Source organism: Glycine soja, chromosome 16 (genome assembly GCF_004193775.1).
Source record: "Glycine soja cultivar W05 chromosome 16, ASM419377v2, whole genome shotgun sequence".
Classification (NCBI taxonomy): domain Eukaryota; kingdom Viridiplantae; phylum Streptophyta; class Magnoliopsida; order Fabales; family Fabaceae; genus Glycine; species Glycine soja.
This window is the reverse complement of record NC_041017.1, coordinates 1868060-1888651: the sequence shown is the minus strand read 5'-3', so window position 1 is coordinate 1888651 and position 20592 is coordinate 1868060. Positions and strand designations below refer to the sequence as shown.

Here is a 20592-nt window from a genome sequence, read left to right as displayed (position 1 = left end):
ATTAATCTATATACCAAATTTACAAGATTTGATATGATCATCAGAAGTGATAGGGGGCAGCAAATCAAATTCCAAGTAACTTTCCTATTTTTTCTCTAAACCTCTGAGAGTGACACGATTGACCCCAAAAAATGGTGATCATCATCACCCACCCCGATCAAACGGTCTAGACAAGTCCCACTTGTAGTCCTCAACCTAGAACCCATATTCAGGGAAAAATTACTCTCACACCCACACTCTCTCTCTCTATACTTTTTGTCCTATATATCATCAGTTTCAAGTCATTGCATAGCATATGAGTACTTTAGTTTCTCATTATCATCAGCCATGTCCAACAATCTAAGGTCTCCGAGTTACTCTTCCCTAACCCGTTCCTACATGGCAACAACAGGCTCAGAACCTTGGTCCTTTTTTCTCATCTTCGTTTTCCTGTGACCTTTTTCTTCCTTTCAAACACACATACGAAAGTCCTCCTTTTTTCTTGTTTCCTTTTGTCTTTCTTTCTTTCTTGGTGGCAGAAAAAAATGGGTATTGGAGAGAAGAGTCCAAGCAAGAGTTTCAATCTGCACCATCACCATCATCGTGAAGGGAAGAATAAGCAACAAGAGTTCAGAGGGGTCCCAAAAGGGTGCATGGCAATTAAGGTTGGTCAAGGAGAAGAGCAACAAAGGTTCGTAGTGCCTGTGATTTACATCAACCACCCTCTCTTCATGCAGCTTCTCAAAGAGGCAGAGGAAGAGTATGGCTTTGATCAAAAGGGCACCATCACCATCCCTTGCCATGTTGAGGAATTCAGAAACGTTCGTGGCTTGATTGATAGGGACAAGTCCCTTCATCATCATCACCACCACCATGTTGGGTGTTTTGGCTTCTGAATTCTGGTCAAAAGTCCGAGGTTTTAGAAAACGATCCGCGACAACATTTAGGTTTTCGGAGTCTTGTTCACAATTTCCCATGATATTAAGAATCCCGATGAAACTGCGACCGTAATTTAAAATCTGGGTTGAAACCATGAAAGAAAGAATTGATCTTTGGCTAGAATTCACCACCCCTTTAGTTTTTTTTAAGGATTTTCTCATGTAAATTCCTAGTTTTTAGACTCTTTTTTTTTAAAATTTTTTTCTTTTAGTGTTTGGTTTATGTGAAAGGAAAAAGCCTTAGGTAGGTGATGGCGAGGACAACTGAACAGAATGTTGCTTCTTCTTCTTCCAATTGTACTTACTTTTTTTTTCTCTCTATATTGTCAGGAATCGTAATGGAAAAAAGATATGCTTTTCTTTTCTTTTTCATTTCTTTTCGTGAAGAATTTTTCACGCGCTGGAATAATTGGTACACCACTCTTTCGGAAAAGAGAAGAAGAATTGGAAAAGAACGAATTGACGGTAAGTAGGGCCGAAATTTTGTTTCTTTTCCTTTCTTTTGAGTCACTGAGTTCTCCATAATCAAATTGGTATCTCTATCACTGTAATTGATGGGTTACGTTCTGATTAATTATTAAATTCTTAATCATGAAAAATATCTGTCACTGTAACTGGTGGGGGTTTCAATTGGGGGTAATTACATGCTTAATTATGTTCTGATTATTGAAATTATGAAAAGTTGAGTCATGTGGCCAAAACTGTGGTTTCCCTCAATGATGTCTAATCAATTGTGAACTTTTGCACGGTAATCCATCCCAAATAGGTGTTATTATTTTATTTTTTTTTGCAAACCTTGTATGTGTGTATGTGTCTATGAACAAGGATATGAGCCAGAAAGGGAAAATGAGGTTTGCCTGGAGCAAATCAATGAGGTGGGTGTGTGGACCATTTCTCTGTCTGAAATCTGAAATAAACTGAATCACTGAGATCTGTCTAGGAATGAGTGAGGGGCAGAGTCTCATGAGATTGATTTTCCATCTTTTTTCTCACAATAGAGAATGAGATTTTTTTTTTATAATACATTTATTTTTTACTTTTATTTAAATCGGATAGAATTACAATAAATGATAATTTTTTTAAAATATTTAATATAATTATATATTCACAGTTTAAACCTAAAACTTATAATTAAAGTAAAAAAAATATCATTTCAATGCAACGATGACTGTGGTAGAGAATGAGATTGTTGGTGTTTGTTTGTTTGGATCATCACAATGAATAAAGGTAGGTGAAGGAGAAGGACAAACTACCGTGCAGATTAAAAGGTGTCAGTGGGTGGGTGCATGACTTCCACGTTCACAAAGGGTCTAGTGCTATTTTATGTGCATCATCCAAGGGGCACACATTTAATTCTATTCAAGTGCAACCTTTGTAGTAGTTTGTATCCTTCAAGGGTTTGAAAGTTTGAAACAAAAAAATCCAAACAGGGAACAAATTTTTCGGATGGGGTTTATATAATTTTATCTAAGGCTATGGTTCAGGAATATCAAAGTTTTTTCACTATCATCTTTGGCTGCTATACCATGTATTTTTCTATATGATGTTGTCAATTGACTAATTCTATCATAGATAGATGAATACAAGGACAACATCAACCCCACACAAGGAGCTAGGTCCACTATGCTCCCCCTGGCCTTCAATTTTTGAATTACTTGAAAGCAATTGCAGCATGGTTTTTTTCCTTCTCTAGTCCCACGCTTGAAAAGAATCACACCAGGGGACGGAAAATCATAAATCAAGTGCATTAATTGGACTTGCAATACGTTTTTGTTTGCATTTAATTGAAAAGAAATAGAACTCTCTAGAGGGATTTGCATGGACCAGAGAAAACAAAATAATTTTTAAGGAAAACATTAATTAATGACTTATATTTTTGTATCTGCTATAAATGATTTATATTTAATATTATTAATGTTATTTGTAAAGGATAAATTTTAGTAATGCATCTTTTTAATATATTAATATGTTATTGGTTCAAATGGTATTGAGCTCGAATTTCTTAAATAATATTTTAAATTTGAGTTTTATGAAAAAATATGATTAAAATGAGAGATTTAGTTAAAGTGACCTACCAAATTATCGGATAAAGATTAATTATTTGTAGTTTTTTTAATACATTTTTTATTATTAATTAAAAGTTACCCTCCGGTATCTATTATAAACAACAAAAATCTCTTATTTTTTTATTTTAAATATAAACAAATTTTACTTATGTTTTATTTAATGAAATTTTTTCGTTTAATATAGCTAAAAACTTTTTTATGTTTGACATAAGTTCCAATAAGTAATAATTTAGAAAAAAAAATGTTTGTTTTTAGTTGAAAATGATATAATTTAACGAAGTTAGCTCATTTTCTTATTAAGTATAAAATATATATTTTTGTTTATAATCTAGATTAAAGGAAGTATTAAAAAATCATAAATTTTAGTAGTTTCATATCTTATTTAATGACTTAATCTCTTCTAATTTTGTAACTTTTGATAAATTTTAACCACTAGGAATGTTTTTAAAATAAATGAGTAGCTAGCCCTCCTATTTAAATATTTGGTTATAAAAAAAGTGATTTTTTATTATAAAAATTGTATTAATCTATTTTTAGTTTTTTTACTATGATTTTTATTTCAATAGTATTTTTTCTAATAAAAAAATATTTAATGTTTTTAAGACACTTTTATTTTAAAAAATAAATTTCAAAATCAACAATTATACCAATAAATTATTAGTTTAAATGGTCTTTGAGATCGGTCTTCTTTAAGTCTTTGATGAATATCTCGTACTTACTTTTTAAAGTCTTGGTATAACTTTTATAAGCTGCTTAATCCTTACAATAATTCAGCAAAAAAAATAATTACAAATAATTATTCAATACTAATATTATTCGTGTCAAAAGAAACAATAGTATTCAATGATGCTTTTTATTTTCATTTTGTATGAGTTTCACCTTAACGTACCGTAACTGTAGCATTTTTCTTCTATGAAAACAAATTCCAATTTTGAATTTTGTATTAAATTACAAATTAAGTATTTTTACAATAATTTTTTAAGGAGAAGATGGTGTTACGTTATAAGGCAGGAAAAATCTTTTAACTCAAAACTCGAGGAACACGTACACCATTTTCACTTAAAATATTACTTTTGTTTCTTCTATAAATAATAAAATTATGTATAAAGGTTGTATGTGCGAGGACATAAAGACAAGTCAAGTTAGACTTTACCTTAAATAAAGATAGAATATTTCTCAAGCTTAAAACTTCATTTCTTAATACTTGATTTGAAAACTTATTTAAAAGTTAGATATTATTTTGCAGTAATTTTTTGAAATAAGTCGAAAAACAAATATCTAAATAGATTAGTAGGTTTTAAATTTTATGTAAGGTAATGGGTCAAATCTTTAAAGAGGCCAACACATATATAAGTTCGATGTATTATAATATATAAAAATTCAATAAAATAATAACAAGATATATATATATAATAACATATTAGTTATATTCCCTTAAAAAACAGCATATTTACTTATATAAATTAATGTGTTTGAGTCAAATGTCATTTAAATAGATTAATTTTTTTAGTTAAATAAAATATTAAACATATATTAACATGATTTATTTAATAAACAAATCATGTAATTAAATTTAATGCAGGTCAAGCCATAAAACTCTAAACGGATAGTCTAAATTAATTATTCATATCCCATCCCTACTAGACATGTGGATGCATTGCTCTTCATATATAGGTGCCTTTTTTTATATATATAGGCTTAAACTCTTTAGATTAAAGAATAAAACTTGTAATGATTAGCATACCCATGGTGTTGCATTTTTCATCCCTCTGTTTTAAATTGTGCTTTGTTCATCCTTTCATTTATAAAATAGAAACAATTTATTGTAAGGAGTTAACAATATTAAATTCTTAATTTAATTAATTGATTATGGTATAGTGGCAAATAAAATTTTTGGGTTAACATCTTATGGTGTTGTTAGATGTTGACCGAATCCAATGCAATAACATGGCACTATTACGAGGCTGAAGGAGGTTATTAATTACAAGTCAAAATCTCATGGGCATTGAGGGCAGTAAAATAGAGAAAAATACGTTCTCTATCATCTACTAGTAAAGAAAAGGAAGCATGCGATCATGATGGCCTTTATCAAATCGTAATATATAAGAAAGTTCAAGGAAGAACACAATAACATGTTAAGTGTATAAATCCTTAATTAGACAAAAACACGAAAAGAAAGAGCTCTGTATATATCTAATACTTGCAAGTTATAAGAAGGGAGGCGTACGTACGTGTTAGAAACAAAGTTTTGTGTTCTAGGTCAAAGATGGGATAAAATACTCGTGATTATGGTAGGGAACATTGAACTTGTTACCCTGTAAATGAATTCCAATATTATTTGATTTAACAATGTATGTTAGGACTTAATTTTTCGGAAGATTCTATACCAGTGCAATCCAACATAATTAACAAATATAAAATGCTAAATATCACAAAACTGTTTACCATGAAAGTTGCACGAATAACATGTGCAATTTTTTTAATAAAAAATGTTTATTTCTTTTCTCTCTCATATTTTATCTCACTATATTTTTAGTCAAAATAATTGATTGACTTAATTAAAACCTTTTATATCATTTCGTTTCGTACTGATGAAAATAGTTAAGTGTAATTTTTTTGGGTACACAATTAAGCACAAATTAGTGATATACTATTTTACAATCCAAAAGTATATATGGTGTGGTTAGGGTTTATTTCTATTGGGAATGCCTAAACCATCAGGATTGTAAAAATGACATTTTCACGTCTTTGAGAATATATAAACCCATGAAAGGAAATTACAGAGGGAATGTGTATATTATAATAAATATGATAGGTATGGGTGATGTGATAAAATAAAACGAAGATATATATATATATATATATATATATATATATAAAAGTATAATACGTAAAGTTAAACTGAAAAAACCAAAGTTAAACTAAATTAGTACATAAGTAAACTCTTGTTTTTCTTGTTATTATTAGGTTTAAATAAAACTCTAAATCCTTATAATATATATATGTGTGTTTTTTTTTGTTTTTGTCTCTTTCCACATTATTTTAGTTGCTATAAAATCGTAAACTTCTTTTTATATTGTAATATTCTCATTTTAATCTGTTATTTATATATTAGACATATTCAATTTTGATTAATTACATTATCACTTAATAAGGACATTTGACGTGAAGGGCTAAAATAAAATAAAATAAAAATAATTTTAAGAGAACTAACATGAAAAAACGAATCTAAGCCATATTATTTATTTATTTTGTTTTTAACAAGTAAACTAGTTGACCTTTCTTTTAAATAATGACATGTATAACTATCCAACTAAAGCTCGACGCTTGGGATATGCATAATAATTTCAGTTGTTGCTCTATGTCACACGTTTCTTAATGACCTTTGTTTCTGAAATAATGGGTCAATATTCCCAAACATTCATTCTAAAAAAAATTCAAAAGTGATGGTTTAACACCAATGGTTTGTGAAAACTAATAAGGAAAAAGGCAACATCGTGACACTTTCCTTCCACTTGGTTGGGAAAGGGAAAAGGTGGAAATTAAGGAGTGAATGTCCCTCCATTTGAACTATTTTTTTCTGCCGTTGGATTAATTTGCACAATATGTCAAAGTGGAATACACAAAATTTGGCACAAATTCGGACAACGAGACACGAGCATTGAATTAATTTGTCACAAAAAATGTTTAGTGGAAACATATCGAGTAAATCAATCATCACAAGGAAATTTTTTTGGATGCTAAGAGGGAATTTGTTTGACTGCATTGTCAAAATGAAGCAATTTTCCCTCGTGGAATCATCCATCACAAACCCTTTATCATGATTAAGTGTTCCTTTTTCGTGCTTTTGGTCTTCCTTTGGTTTTCTTCACTCATTGGAGAAGGCAATTCTTTAAGCCATCGATTTTTATTACGAATATAATTTAGCGGTCGATTTTGTTTTGTCCTTTTGAGATTGTGTTCAGATTGTGAATTCTGTGGAGCCTCAAACGCACAAGTTGATAGATTTTCTTCATATTTAATTAATTAATTGAGTTAAATCTTATTGATAGAGTTACTTTGTTATATTTTTTTTTAAAAAAAGTAATTTTTATGTAAATTTTTTAGAAAATCAGAAATTGATTTATGTTTGTTTATAATAATAATATTTTTTCCTTTTTTAAAAATAAAATAGCTGATTTTATAAGAAACTTCCAATATAACTTCTAGTTTTAATAAAATTTTATATTCTTTTCAATTTTTGATTATTTTGAAAATTTTATTCAAATACATGAAACACTTTTAAAAAAAGATTATTTTTTAAAATTAAATTATTCCTTTATAAAAATACACACACACACACACACAAAGTTTTGTGGTTCCCTCCGCTTAGCAATTGGGTGAAATGCTACTCTGATGGTGCTTGCAAGTTGCAATGGATCTCCCGGTACTGCTGCTTGTGGTGGGATTTAGTGGTGCAGCCATGCATGGGCTCTTTTGTTGTCAACCTTGGCGATTCTTAGGAGCAATGTATTCTATTGAGCTGGTCAAAGCCAAGGGCTGGTCCAATCTAAGGCTTGAGTGTGACTCCCAACTTGTTGTTGCAGCCTTTTCTTCTCCTAATATATATAGTTCCTTGGAAACATTTAAATAGATGGTCTAACTGCATTTATATCACTAAAAGTATGGATTTCAAGGTTTCTCACATATACAAGGAAGGCAATACCTGTGTAGATAGTTTAGCCTCCTATGGTTTAATTATACCTGATTTTTTTTTTTTTGTGGGACACTATTCCTATTTTCATTATTGCTGTCTTTGTGAAAGTAAAGGGAGGGGTGTCAATCTAGTTGGGATACCTTCTCCTTCTTTGGGGCAGCTTGTCCCTGCCTTTTGCAACAACAAAAAAAAAAACCCCCGAAAAATATTCAAATTAAAATTAAACCAATTCTAATTATTTTATACTTTTTTTTGTGTGAATTATTCTATATTAATTTGCTAAACAAAGAATTTTCTGTATAAAGAAAATGGATTTTCAAACAAAAAAAAATCTTCCAAAACAGATGTCAATACGTTACACCAGCAAGATTAATGAATCAGATAAGAATTAAGTTTGCACAACACAGAACGCTGAGTAGGTGCATAGTATAGGAGAAACGCATGAAAACAAGAATCATTGAAACCAAGCAGCACAGATATTTTTCTCTGTTTTGAATGCTCTTAATAACTTTAGGACTCAACATCAATGTGCTTGTTTGTAGTATTATTAGTATATTCTTCGGTGTTCTCGTTGTTTGGATGAAGCATGGGATGGACCACAAAAGATGCCATTTTCTCTACCAAACCTACATTTTCAACTAATCTAGTTAAAACAGCAATTCTGACGTCCTTATTATATGTCCTTTTTATGCATTTAACTTAATTTAATTTAGGTCATGCATGCATGTATACTTCTTTGTAGAAAACCAGGACTGGATAACTACGATCAACCAAATAAAAGATAACTATACCCGTATAGCACTCTTTTTATGCTTCAAATTTCACTAATTGGAAATTATTACTCATATGCCTTGTATTCATGTTTAAAACGAAATTTGGTGTTGAGGGCATTTCCCACTTATTCAGCAATTCGACTCATTTAAAGCCAAGGACAAACTTTAATAAATGAAGTAAAATTTATAAATTAATTATATATAAATATACCATTATACACGTACACACACAAAAATAAATATCATATACTAACATTATCTTGCTGAATTAGCTATATATGATGGTATTATCTTTATATTAAAAATAAAATTATTAATATGAACATTACTTTATTTTTTATAGATCATAAATGTCTCTCGCTCATGCTCTAGTCAAGTAGATCTAGAACATCATATTAGATAACAAATTTTTTTATTTGCATATTTAATATAATTATATACTTATAATTTGAGTTCGATACTTTTAATTAAGTTGAAACAAATATACATTAATTGATTCACACATTTTATGATAATATAAGCATTACAATATATATATATATATATATATATATATATATATATATATATATATATATATATATATGATTTATTATATTAACAAATAACATATTTAATATAAAGTATTAATATATTATTTTGAATAGATTCCAACTAAATTCTTGTTTTGAATAATCTCCTTCCAGTACTCTTTCCTCTCTCTTTCCCCTCTCTTTCTCTATCTCGATATATTAGTTTAATTAAAAATGAATTGTAATTAAAATGATGAATAACTAGAACGAATGAGATTGCTATGAGTAAATTTCATATATCCCAATTGTAAATAAGGGAAACGGGTTAATTATGTTTTTATTTTTATTTTTATTTTCAAATTTCACTTTCAGATCCTAAATGCTTAAAAAAATTATAGAATAAAAGTAAAATTTACAAAAAAAAAATAGGGATCAAAACATAACAAAATCTATAAAATTGTTAGTCTATCATACACACAGCTATTGACAAAAATAAAAAATAAAAAATACACCCAAAGCTATTAGCATTGGCTATTGATATATAATTTGTAAAAATTGTGGGCCGCCTACTCTTACCCATAATAGGTTTAAGATGAGAAAAATGAGAGAAAGACAAAAAAAGTAAGGAAAATTTGTTTCAACAGTTGACATGTGTTCTAGTCATGATATTATTTTAATATACAGTAATAGATAATATTATACAATTAATGTAAATTCACAAAAGTCTATAGAATTTCTATTATACAATGATTATACTAACGGAAATGATCTTAACTGTCGGCATTTTTTAATCCAATAATAGATGATATTTTACAGTATAATCATTTGATCAAAATTTTAATAATTAATTTATGACTATTTATAATTCTATATTTTATCCTCTAAATTATACTCTTGCTTGATAAGAAGTCAAACTCCCGTTATCAAATAACGTTATTTATCCTCTAGATTAACATTGGTGACATGTTGACGTCACAATTCTCAATTTTATTTGTCCAGTGGCACCTATAACGAAAACAACCCCTCGCCGCCCTAAAAATAAAGAATGATAGCATTAGCATCATTGGAAAAAGAAAGGCCATAGACTCAAATCAAATTTATAAATATCAATTTGTGCCAATAGCATAATTACTACTACCGGTTAATTGATTTTTTTTTAACAATTTTCAGTCATAGGACTAGATTACCAACGGGAAATTATTTTATATATTCTTGGATGCGCGTCACTAAATCGAAAGCAGCCAACATGCACCACTAGTGGTGTATATGCAATGCTTTACATTTTAGTTAAATTTCTGGCAAAAACATAATTTTCATTTAAGGATGACATTTTAAAAATAATTATGTTTAAATGATAAAATAACATTATTCTAATAAAAATATATATCTATGTTTTGAAAATTTAGTGAGTCTCGTTATATTTAAAATTTCTTCTACTCTTCCAAAATATTTAAAAAAAAATCATCATGCATGACTAATAAATTTTACTCCAAAAAATTGATTTATAAAGTAAAAAATATATCCAAACATTTTAATATTCTCCAACCCAAATTATATTGCTAGAAACGTGATCGAAAATTATCCAAATTGACAAGCTAGAGGTCAAAACAGGATCTTAAAATTTTCCTTCCACATCAGGAAAAAAGCAGTGTTCCTGTGGCGGCAGTTAGTTGAACTCTGAACCTGGCTAATACTGATATGAGCTATTATTTGCAAATAAATACATAATTCAGTGTAGCTTGCTTTTAGTGGTCAAATACTCAAATTAGAAATTTGGACACCAACTTTATCACTTATTTTCTTCTTTGTTTTTTGGCATATATATATATATGGCACTAATTATAATGGTTGTGGAAAAGTTAATAGGGTCTTGGGTGAGGCCAATGGGACCAGCCGACCAGCATGAAAATGGCATATAGGTTCATAAGATAACAGCATGGAAGTTATCTTCTTTTTGTTGTGATGGAAGCTTCTGGCGAAGTAGACATGACTTGTGTAGAACTTTTCAAACACTATAGCAAAAGAAAAGCAGCCACTATAAGGTACTACTATGGTTGGTTCACTTTGTTGCAATTGGGTTCAGTACTCCAAATGTTTAGCAACTTATCCTTAGTATAACTTATAAGGTACACAATAGGAATAGCACAAGTTTAATGATGATCCACTAAAATATAATTCTTTTTTATATTATTATCCAATCATAATTTATTATTGATATAATTTTTAAGATAATTATTATAAAAATCAATAAATTTATCATACATAATAGATAGTCTGTAATTGAATGACACTATAAGACTGTTTTCCACATTTAGTGTATCACACTATCACCATTAAACTCCAGCAGTAGTGGATAAATTCTAGAGCATGTTTATAAGGGATGAATGGGATCTGTTTACATCCTTGTTTGGTTACACACCTTCAGCTGTCAAATTGATTAGCCTTAACCAATTCAATCCTAATCCACGTAGGCCAGGACCAAAAGGTTCATAGGGCTATAAGGTCCACATGTACGAATAAATAGTCCATAGAATCAAAAAGTCCTTATATCCAAGTGGGTTAGGGTCAATTTTTGAGTCAGTCCACTTTAGAGAAAAATTGCTTATTTGTTAATGAAAGTGAAATGTTATTTAAAAATCTTAAAATACTTGTTAAAAAAAAGTAAAACTGAAAATAATAATATATTTTTAAAATTTTAAAATAAGAGAAATAAAAAATATTCTTTTCAAAAGTGAAAAAAGTACAAAATTAGTATGAAACTAAAAACTCAAGTGCTTGTGTAAGAGATTGGCTTTCGGGGACCAGGGGTTATTTGAAAGATGGATCTCCACCACTACCCACTGATTATAACAGGTAAAGGCAATATTTTAATATTTGAATTGTTATTTTTGAAAATTTTGAAGTAAATTATTTAAGGTTTCAGGAAATTGCGTTGTGGTTCTTAATCTGAACTTTGTAAAGACACAAATGTTGGGGATCTTCTTAACGCATAAATTTCCTAAAAATGACAGTAAAAGGAAAATAATTTGGACACAAATTGCTTTAATTTTGACTATATGTAATCTTTAAAAGCATTCACAAATTAATGAATATTCATGGGATCAGACCCATGGCAACATATCATTTGCGAAATAGGCCAAAGGAGCAAGGATTTGGCATATAATTGACTCAACAGTCCCTGTATTGACTTGCTAACACATTAATTTATACATTCTTTTTTTGCCCCATAAAAGAAAAATGAAAGAAGAAAAAAATCCAAAAAGAATCTCTAAATCTACTTTTTTTCCCGCATATTCAAATTCAAATTGTATGTCAAAGGGCCCAAGACTACCGGTGTTGTCTTGGGTTTGAACTACGGAGAGTCACACCATGCAAAAATTTTGTATATCCAAGTAAACTAAGCTTTCCATCAGTATTTCTTATCCAATCTTTGAGAACTGAATAAGCTGAAGGCCCAAGATTCAACTCCTGTGGCCATAAAGAAAAAAATTATATATTAAAAAAAACATAGATAAGCATAATAACAAGTGCATATCAAGTTATATGTATAATAGAATTGATTGTGTATTAGAAAAATTTTAATAAAAAAAATAACAATTACTCTGGCTAGTTCTTCAACTGATATCAGACGGTTGCCTTCTCTCTCAAAATGTTCAAAAGCAGTTGAGGCAATATCTTCCCACCTATCATGTGCTTCCAATTGATGTGTGCTGATTGTAGCTGCACAAAATTCTTCAAAGTCCATCTTTCTATAGGCAAGTGGCTCCATCTATACAACAATCATTCAAGCAAGAAAATATAAGATATTTGGTCAAGATGGGGTAATAGTATGAACTTCATTATATTAGAAATGGACCAGATCTAACTAATTCCTAAAAATTAATTGGGAGAGGGAGGTGGCCCAACAACAAGACTAGATAGACTATATACCATAATCCCTCCCACTGACATTTTAATAAAACTAATATTTGCCGATAAAAAAAACAACCTCAAAAGTTCACTCACTCAAGGGAGGAAATTTGTCTAAGAAAGAGTATTCTAACTATGTGCCTAGCCAATGCAGCATAACTTAACAAGTTATGAAATAGAAGTCTAGGGGATATATGTACTTGATACACAAGTAATTTTCATGCAGAAACATACCCAAGTCCACAAGCAGTACCCATGTAAAAACGAGATTGCACATAGATTTAACAACGCACTTAGCACTAGGGTCAAATTTTCAAAACAGTACATGTAGGAACATACAGAAGTATATCAACAATCTAATGTGCCATGTATATTTTCAACAGAAAATTTCCTAAAATGTAGCAAAGCTCCTACCACTTGAATCAGATTTTTAAAAAAGCATAGCCAGGAAATTATCTGGAAAATATACTGTCATAGAGGCATGTCAGGTCCAACAAGCCAACGGATATTTTGTCAATACATATAAGAATAATGCCTCACCGTATTTATGATCTCAAGAACCCTTGACTCCCTCATGGCATCAGTTGCATTGCGTAAAAGAGCCTGCAGAATCATGGAAATTAATGGGTTGTAAAGAAAGGACAAGGTGGGAGCAATGAAACCAAAAAACCCTTCAAAGAAGGAAAAACACATATCCACACAGATATGAACAAGACAAAAACCAAGTTGTGCATGTGAAATTGACAGTTTCTAACACCTCCTGTGCCATCCACACACACACGCATGAAGAAAAATTCACTTTATAAACCATATAAATACTGAAGGATTTTTTATTAGAGAAGCAGTAGAAAACCATTTTGAAATTGTCGAGGGAGATGCGCCCGTCTCTATTTGGTTCCAACATTCTGAATTGTGCACTATGGTAGGGCAATTGATCCTCTGGCAAGGCTTTTGAAAGGGCCTAGACAACAGAAGCCATAAAGATTAGTTCAAATCCAGCAGTGAAAGATATTAAATAGACAATAATTCAATTTCAAAACTGGTAAAAAAAAACCACGCTAAACAATGCTTCTTAAAAAGTCCATTTATGATTATTTATGTCAATTAAATAGGAACAAATTTTGAGTTTCCCAAAAAGCATTAGATTTACCAACATCACAATTCATAATAGACCTTAACAACACACATTTTCCTTTTCAATTTTTTGAAAAGCATTAATGTGGCTCACACCACACACCAAAACATCATGATGAATCAATTCACAGTCATTATGAAAGAATATGCAGGTGATATCCGTCAAGGGAAGGATGAAGAATTGCATAATAAAACTCGAAAAAGAAACGCCATAACCATAAAAAAATGCATATATTTAGTGCAGACATGTGCAGGAGATAGTACTAAAAACTAACAAGATTATGGAAGATACTGAACGTTAAACTCAGCATAAGCATATTCAAAGAAATGAATTAAATAATACCTTCACTGCTGCACGTTTGAATGGTGTTGCATGAAGATAAGCCTTCACTAGTTTAAAAATTAATATATCTAAAGGGATGGGACGGCTGTCATCCCTCAACCAAGGATGAGCTGCATTTAGAGAAGTACGAAGTGATTAGTTTCATAAATTCAATTTACAAAAGCATTCTCAATAGTCAGTACCATTATTTAAATCTATTACTAATAAGAAGAAGCTAGTATCCTCTAGTCAAAAGGTAGGGATTAAAATGTTACTTCAGGACTGATAATGCAAGTTGATAATGGGGGGAGAACCAAGCACACTTAAATACTCCAGCGAGTATCCCATACTACTTGATGTAGGACTTAGGCACCCCATAATACTCAAGTCCCTATCATAGCACCGTCCCTGAGAGCCGATGTTTCGACAACTCACAGTCTACAACACTTCATTCAACTTTCTTGTTGGTCAAAAGTCAAAACCCTCCACCAATCTGAACCCTCCATAGGTAGTCCTTTTTGAGACACCGACAATCAGCTCTAACACCAATTGATAAATGCCCAAGCACTTGGGGAACCCACCCTTAAAAGTTAGATGTTAAGGGGGGGGAGGAGAACCAAGCACTAAAATGCTCCACTGAGCATCCCATACTACTTGATGTGGAACTTAGGCACTCCATAATACCCAAGTCCTGATGATTACACAGGCAAGGCAACCACATTTGAAGTGAGTTACCATTTGGCAGTCTACAATAACATAAACTCCACTGTTTATATAGTAGAAATGCTGTAAAGAGAATGAGAAGCTTTTTTTTTTCTTAAACTGTACAGGACTTCTTTTAACTTCCTGCTGAGGCAGGATGATCAGGCGTGAAATTACACAATCAACAAGATGGATGTAATTGTTCAATTTCCGATACTTGTGCCCAGATGTTATTCTTTGGTGAGTTAGTGAGCACAGATAAGAATCTCATGAAGATTAAAAAGGGAACATTAGAGAGTTAAACTGATATGAAAACTTACTTAGAGCTTGGACAGCTGTCATTCTTTTCCTGTAGTCCTTGTTTAGGAGCCGTTTCACAAAGTCCTTGGCCTCAGCAGAAGCAGTAGGCCAAGGTAAATCATCAAAGTTAGGATCAGCTCTAAGCACTGCACGAAAAATTCCAGATTCTGTTCGTGCATAGAAAGGTCGACTTCCACATAATAAGATATAGGTAATAACACCAATACTCCATATATCTGCTTCCAGACTATATGACCTGTGAAGGACCTCAGGTGCAACATAATATGCACTCCCGACAATGTCATTCAGTCGTTCATCTGTAAATCAACACACACGAAGGGAAAAATTAAGAGGGATGACCTTATATCCATAAATATCCCAACAATGTCTTGGGTTATGAGTACATGGAACAAACTACTGAGACAGAAATGCACTATCCTAGTGCCAAATATAATTCAAAGTTTCATTTTACATAATATTTGTGAAGCACTTATAGAAACCAAGCTGATTTTTTCAATCTATACTGTTGGTTTTAAAATGTATTGGAGTTGAGGATGGATGACAATTAGAACCCAGCCAAATGACACTGAAAAATGATGAGATGTAAAATCCCTAGTAAATTTTCTAGACAGCAGATAAAATAACATGGTTAGATACACTATAACTGTCTTAGAATTTGGACTTAGGGTCTTAAATCAACCCTGCAAAACCAGTTTGCAAGGTGAGAACAACCCAAGCTTATAAAGCTCTATTTAAGCCATATTTTCGTTTGATGTGAAACTAAACACTCCTGCTGAGGCTGCAATTAAGGCAGCCCCCGAAAGAAGCTGCAACTATGGCAGGCTTGGGCTGACCGCAATTACAGCAACAAGATGTCACTTAAGAGCATTATGAAAGGTAAGCAGCAGCACCAATGAAGTGTGCATTTTTAGTAGCTAGCTGTCTATTAAATACTTTCAATATATAAATAAGATAGTCTGCTTTGCAAGGAAAAGGAAAAAGAAAATTGAGAATCACTCTAATTATTACCTGGCCGGATGAAGTCAGAAAGACCAAAATCAATCAACTTCATGTCAGCATCTTCACTTCTGGAAGTGTAGAGGAAATTCTGTAAAAGCAAATTCCAAAAAAAGAATCAACATTATTGATATTCTTATATAATTAATCCTCATGATATTAAAAAAAGAACTAGATGTTATCACTACAAATTATTATATGGATGATGATTTAAAGCACAAACCTCAGGTTTTAAGTCACGGTGTACAACACCTTGAAGATGACAAAAAGCAACTACGCTTAGGATCTGCAAAACTATAACCTTAGCATCCTCCTCTGAATACTTTCCTCCCCTAATTTTTAATTTTTTATGTAAACATTATTCAATTGAATAAGATGATACCAAGTTGAATTTTTTTAAAAAGCAAATAGAAAGCTAACCTTGACAAAATTCTGTCAAGAAGCTCCCCACCTTCACACAATCTGGTAAGAAAGCAAAATCCAGGAAAGGTCAGTGTAAGATGATGTTATAATTCTAAGTTGCATGTCCCCAACAATTTAACTACAACTTAGTAAATACCCACCAACAGAATACGTACTGCCTAGAAACATAGAAATAAAGCAACTTAACATGTAGATGCGGCTGAACTTAATTAAACCTTCTAACAGGAAAAAGACACAAATGAAAGAAATGAGAACCAAAACTGAGAAAATGAAAATTAGTTTCGGTGATGATAGAAAAATGATGAGCATATAGACAACAATGTCTTTCTATAGTTCAATTTTATAGTAGTCTGACACCAAATTCTAATTATAGATGATAATGAATAACAATTAACAACAACAGAGCAACCAAGCTTTTCCCACTAGGTAGAGTTGGTTACATGGATCAAACAACACCATAACGTTCTGTCATAAATCATACAAATGATATTGAACACAATGATAAAAGACATACTCCATAACTATGTACACATTGTTGCCATCCTCAAAAGCATCATGAAACTTGATGAGATGTTTATGGCCAGATAGAGCTTTTAATATCTTCACCTCTTTGCGAACATCTTCAATTGCTATTGCAGTGGTCATCTGATGAATAAAATTTATTAAGAAGAGAAACAGTATAGTGTTTATTAGCATCTGTTGAAAAGTAAATTTAGATAACAAATTTCCTAATTTATGCCATTTCCATGCCAAAGGAAACTGTAGAGTCTGTAGATATTATGTTAAATTGAAAGCAATGCAGTTAATAACTTTTAAGTGATCAAAGCTGCCTTAAACTTCAGATAATCATATTCCTATATATACAATAATAGAATTATCAGTAAAACACTAGTGCATGTTGCTGACCTGCTTTAACGTACCCCTACCAAGGTCCATTAATAATAGCCTGCTGAACTAGTTTTTTTGGCAACTATTACGAAAATTACTAGGAATATATATTAATTCATGTCTAAGAGTGGATTTATCCACACAAAGTAGTAAACTTGAAAGTGAAAAATGAAAATAGAAATGGAAAAAATGCTGTCATGGGAGGAGCAAGATATTGCAGCAGCATAATGAGCATATATGAACTAAGGAACCTCATCAATCTATATGGCATGCAAACAACTGCAATACTTTGTATATTAACTTGTGATTATTAGTGTGTTCGGTTTCATTTTCGTCTGCTGGGCATGTGCGTTGAGTTTTTTGCTTCTACGTTTTTTTCATTCTTTAATGTGAATTTTCCTGGTGTATCCAACACAGTTCCAAATGCACACTATTTGCATGTTTGGACCCACATCCATATGGGAAAAAGATGTTGATCCAACTTATGCTACCGTGTTGCTTTTGCATTAATGTGGATAGGTGACGCAGTTCCAAACATACATTATATGTAGGAATAAAAAAAACGTTATATGTATCTATGAAGCACCGACACGGACACCGAACACGACATAGACACGGACACGTGGACACTTGTAATGTCCAAAATATAGAACGTAATACGGGTGTCGTGTCGGTGTCGGACATTGACACAGATGCGTGTCGGACACCGGACACGGCAAGAGGCTGGAGTGTCCGTGCTTCATAGATATGTATTAAAAAACACCCCATTAATAAAAAACAGGTAAAGTATTTTACGATCAACCACCAATAAAGTGACTAACCCTACCTGAAATAGAGACAAAGAGAATCCTCCATGACGTGTCACTACTTGTTCATATAGATTCTAAAACACATTTATAAAACTTGACCGCAACTGGAAGTTACAGACATAGATTCTAAAATGCAAGCACCGCAAAATGAATGAGCCGTTACCCAAGAGAACAAAGTATTGTAATATGCCACACACATGTAAGACAATTTTAGCTTAGAAAATGAATATGAAAATGGATAACCATTTCAACAGTATATTATCCTAAACAACCTATGATCAAAATTTCCATTCAACAGCAACAAGGGCTAGGCTGCATGCAATCACGTCACGTGATAGTGTTTCTAATCAAACAACTAATTCCAGTTCACTCAAACAAAGAGTTCATTCTTTAGTCTTTACCACTCTTAGTTTACAATACCAATTTTCCAAATATAACATTTACATATATTACCACATTAAGAAATGAACTGAATAAACTATTCTTGTTCAGTTCAGCCAGGCAAGTTAAGAAATGCCATTATATCTAAACTAATCAAAACCAGCTGACAAGGTAAGACCAAGTCAAATATCATGTCAATTCCAATTCCACACTTTAAAAAATAAAATAAAATTACAGCTCATTCAGTGAAACGGTGAAACCCAAATGATTCTGACCACAGGACAGTGAAGTTAAAATTCTGAAATGGAGCTAGAAACAAAGAAAACAAGACAATGTCCTGAAACCACACATTTGTCGGGTACCATTTTCAAAGTACAACCCACAAACCTCAGAACCCCAATCTCTCAGAAAATTCTCCGTGTCAGACAACTTCCCAATAATTCCCTAGTCCCACTTACAGAATCTCGCAACACTGTATCAAGCAACAAAGATCAAACCCGAATCCTCCAAATCCAAATGCCACCATAATTCAAAACAGTCCAAAATAACCACAACCAACAAAACCAGACAATTTTATACATTGACAAAAAAAAAACACAAATTAACCATAAAAAATAAAACAAAACCCAAAAAAATGAAAAGACATTGGATTGAAAATTCTACCTTGGCCTTGGAAATGATTTTAATAGCAACAGGTTGATCTTTGAGTTCACCCTTCTTCCCCTTAGCATAGCAAGTATGACCGAAATGCCCTCGCCCCACTTCTTTCCCAATTTCGAATTTTGCCCCAAAATTTTTGCCATACCCAAAGCTCTTATCCAGCGACCGCTCTGCCGCGGCCGCCGCCGCTTCCTCCTCCGGGATCGGCCCCTCCTTCGGCGCCGCCTTCGCGTGCCCGAGCCGCTTCGCCAGCGACGCCCTTATGTGCTTCGCCGGAGACGGCGGCGGGAACGGCCGCCGGAAAAACCTCCTCGGCGTGCCCCTCGCAGGTGACGGCGTCACTCCGCCGCCGCCGTGAGGGTAGGGACTAGACCAGAGGCTGTCCCGCGGGGGCGTGCCCTTTCCCGGCAGCGGAGAGGGCGGGACTTCGCCGGATCGGGCGACAACCGCGGTGGTCTCGTCTGTGGTGGCGGCGGTGGCGTCATTTTCCGGCGCGAGATTGGTTTTGCCGTAGCACTGGCCCATGGCGACGGGGACGTCAGCACATCGGAGGGCTCACCCTCACGCGGCGGAAGAATCTGGTGTGGGTAAGAAAACGATAAAATGAGGGAATTTTAGTCAGGTAGAGAGAGAAAGAGAAAGAGAGACAGTGCGCGACAGAGACAGACACCGAGAAAGCATGGACAACGTCTGTTAACACACAGAGAAAAGTGTGTCTGTGTGTGTGAGTGTCACTGTTGCATAAGCTTTAGTGGTTCTTATAACCTGCTTCGCGGTGCACCATGGATTTTTGTGCTACTCACAGCGTGGCCTTAAAGATCTTACATCAATAATGCTATAGCATAACACATTTAAATTTTATAATTTATAAATAAAAATTTTGGGTGTGTGTTTTTTTTTATAGAAAAATACTCATCATATCATTTCATTCAAAATTAGAGATTGACATGTGTTTGGATCTGCGTTTAATATGCATGTTCCATGTTTTGTTCACGTCAAATTACCTCAGACTTAGAAACTAATGGGATCAGCTTTTTTCATTTGACTTGGTATCTCACGTATTTGAAAGACTGAAACATAACC

General features: G+C 32.4%; 2 protein-coding genes across 2 annotated transcripts; one reads left to right on the top strand and one right to left on the bottom strand.

The window, feature by feature from the left end:
* Positions 1 to 287: 287 nt before the first annotated feature.
* LOC114388989 (auxin-responsive protein SAUR32-like) lies at positions 288 to 1289 on the top strand. Its single transcript, XM_028349547.1, has one exon. It carries the CDS (start codon positions 525 to 527, stop codon positions 873 to 875), a length of 351 nt encoding a protein of 116 aa, XP_028205348.1. The 5' UTR covers positions 288 to 524; the 3' UTR covers positions 876 to 1289.
* A 10712-nt stretch (positions 1290 to 12001) lies between these two features.
* Positions 12002 to 20249, bottom strand: LOC114389083 (CDPK-related kinase 3-like). Its single transcript, XM_028349675.1, has 11 exons — positions 19513 to 20249; positions 17286 to 17416; positions 16769 to 16810; positions 16572 to 16680; positions 16361 to 16439; positions 15352 to 15648; positions 14351 to 14460; positions 13727 to 13834; positions 13414 to 13476; positions 12566 to 12733; positions 12002 to 12432 (listed from the first exon to the last, which is right to left on the bottom strand). Exons 1-11 carry the CDS (start codon positions 20032 to 20034, stop codon positions 12292 to 12294), a joined length of 1770 nt encoding a protein of 589 aa, XP_028205476.1. The 5' UTR covers positions 20035 to 20249; the 3' UTR covers positions 12002 to 12291.
* Between the last annotated feature and the right edge of the window lie 343 nt (positions 20250 to 20592).

What these genes read in the sequence shown, in the direction of transcription:
- LOC114389083 (XM_028349675.1), bottom strand. Translation starts at nt 20,034, where the DNA reads ATGGGCCAGTGCTACGGCAAAACCAATCTCGCGCCGGAAAATGACGCC. An exon ending in AATGTGTACATAGTTATGGA is followed by an intron (nt 16,811 to 17,285) that starts GTATGTCTTTTA and finishes CTTTCTTACCAG; the next exon opens with ATTGTGTGAAGGTGGGGAGC. An exon ending in CTTGACAGAATTTTGTCAAG is followed by an intron (nt 16,681 to 16,768) that starts GTTAGCTTTCTA and finishes ATTAAAAATTAG; the next exon opens with GGGAGGAAAGTATTCAGAGG.
- LOC114388989 (XM_028349547.1), top strand. Translation starts at nt 525, where the DNA reads ATGGGTATTGGAGAGAAGAGTCCAAGCAAGAGTTTCAATCTGCACCAT.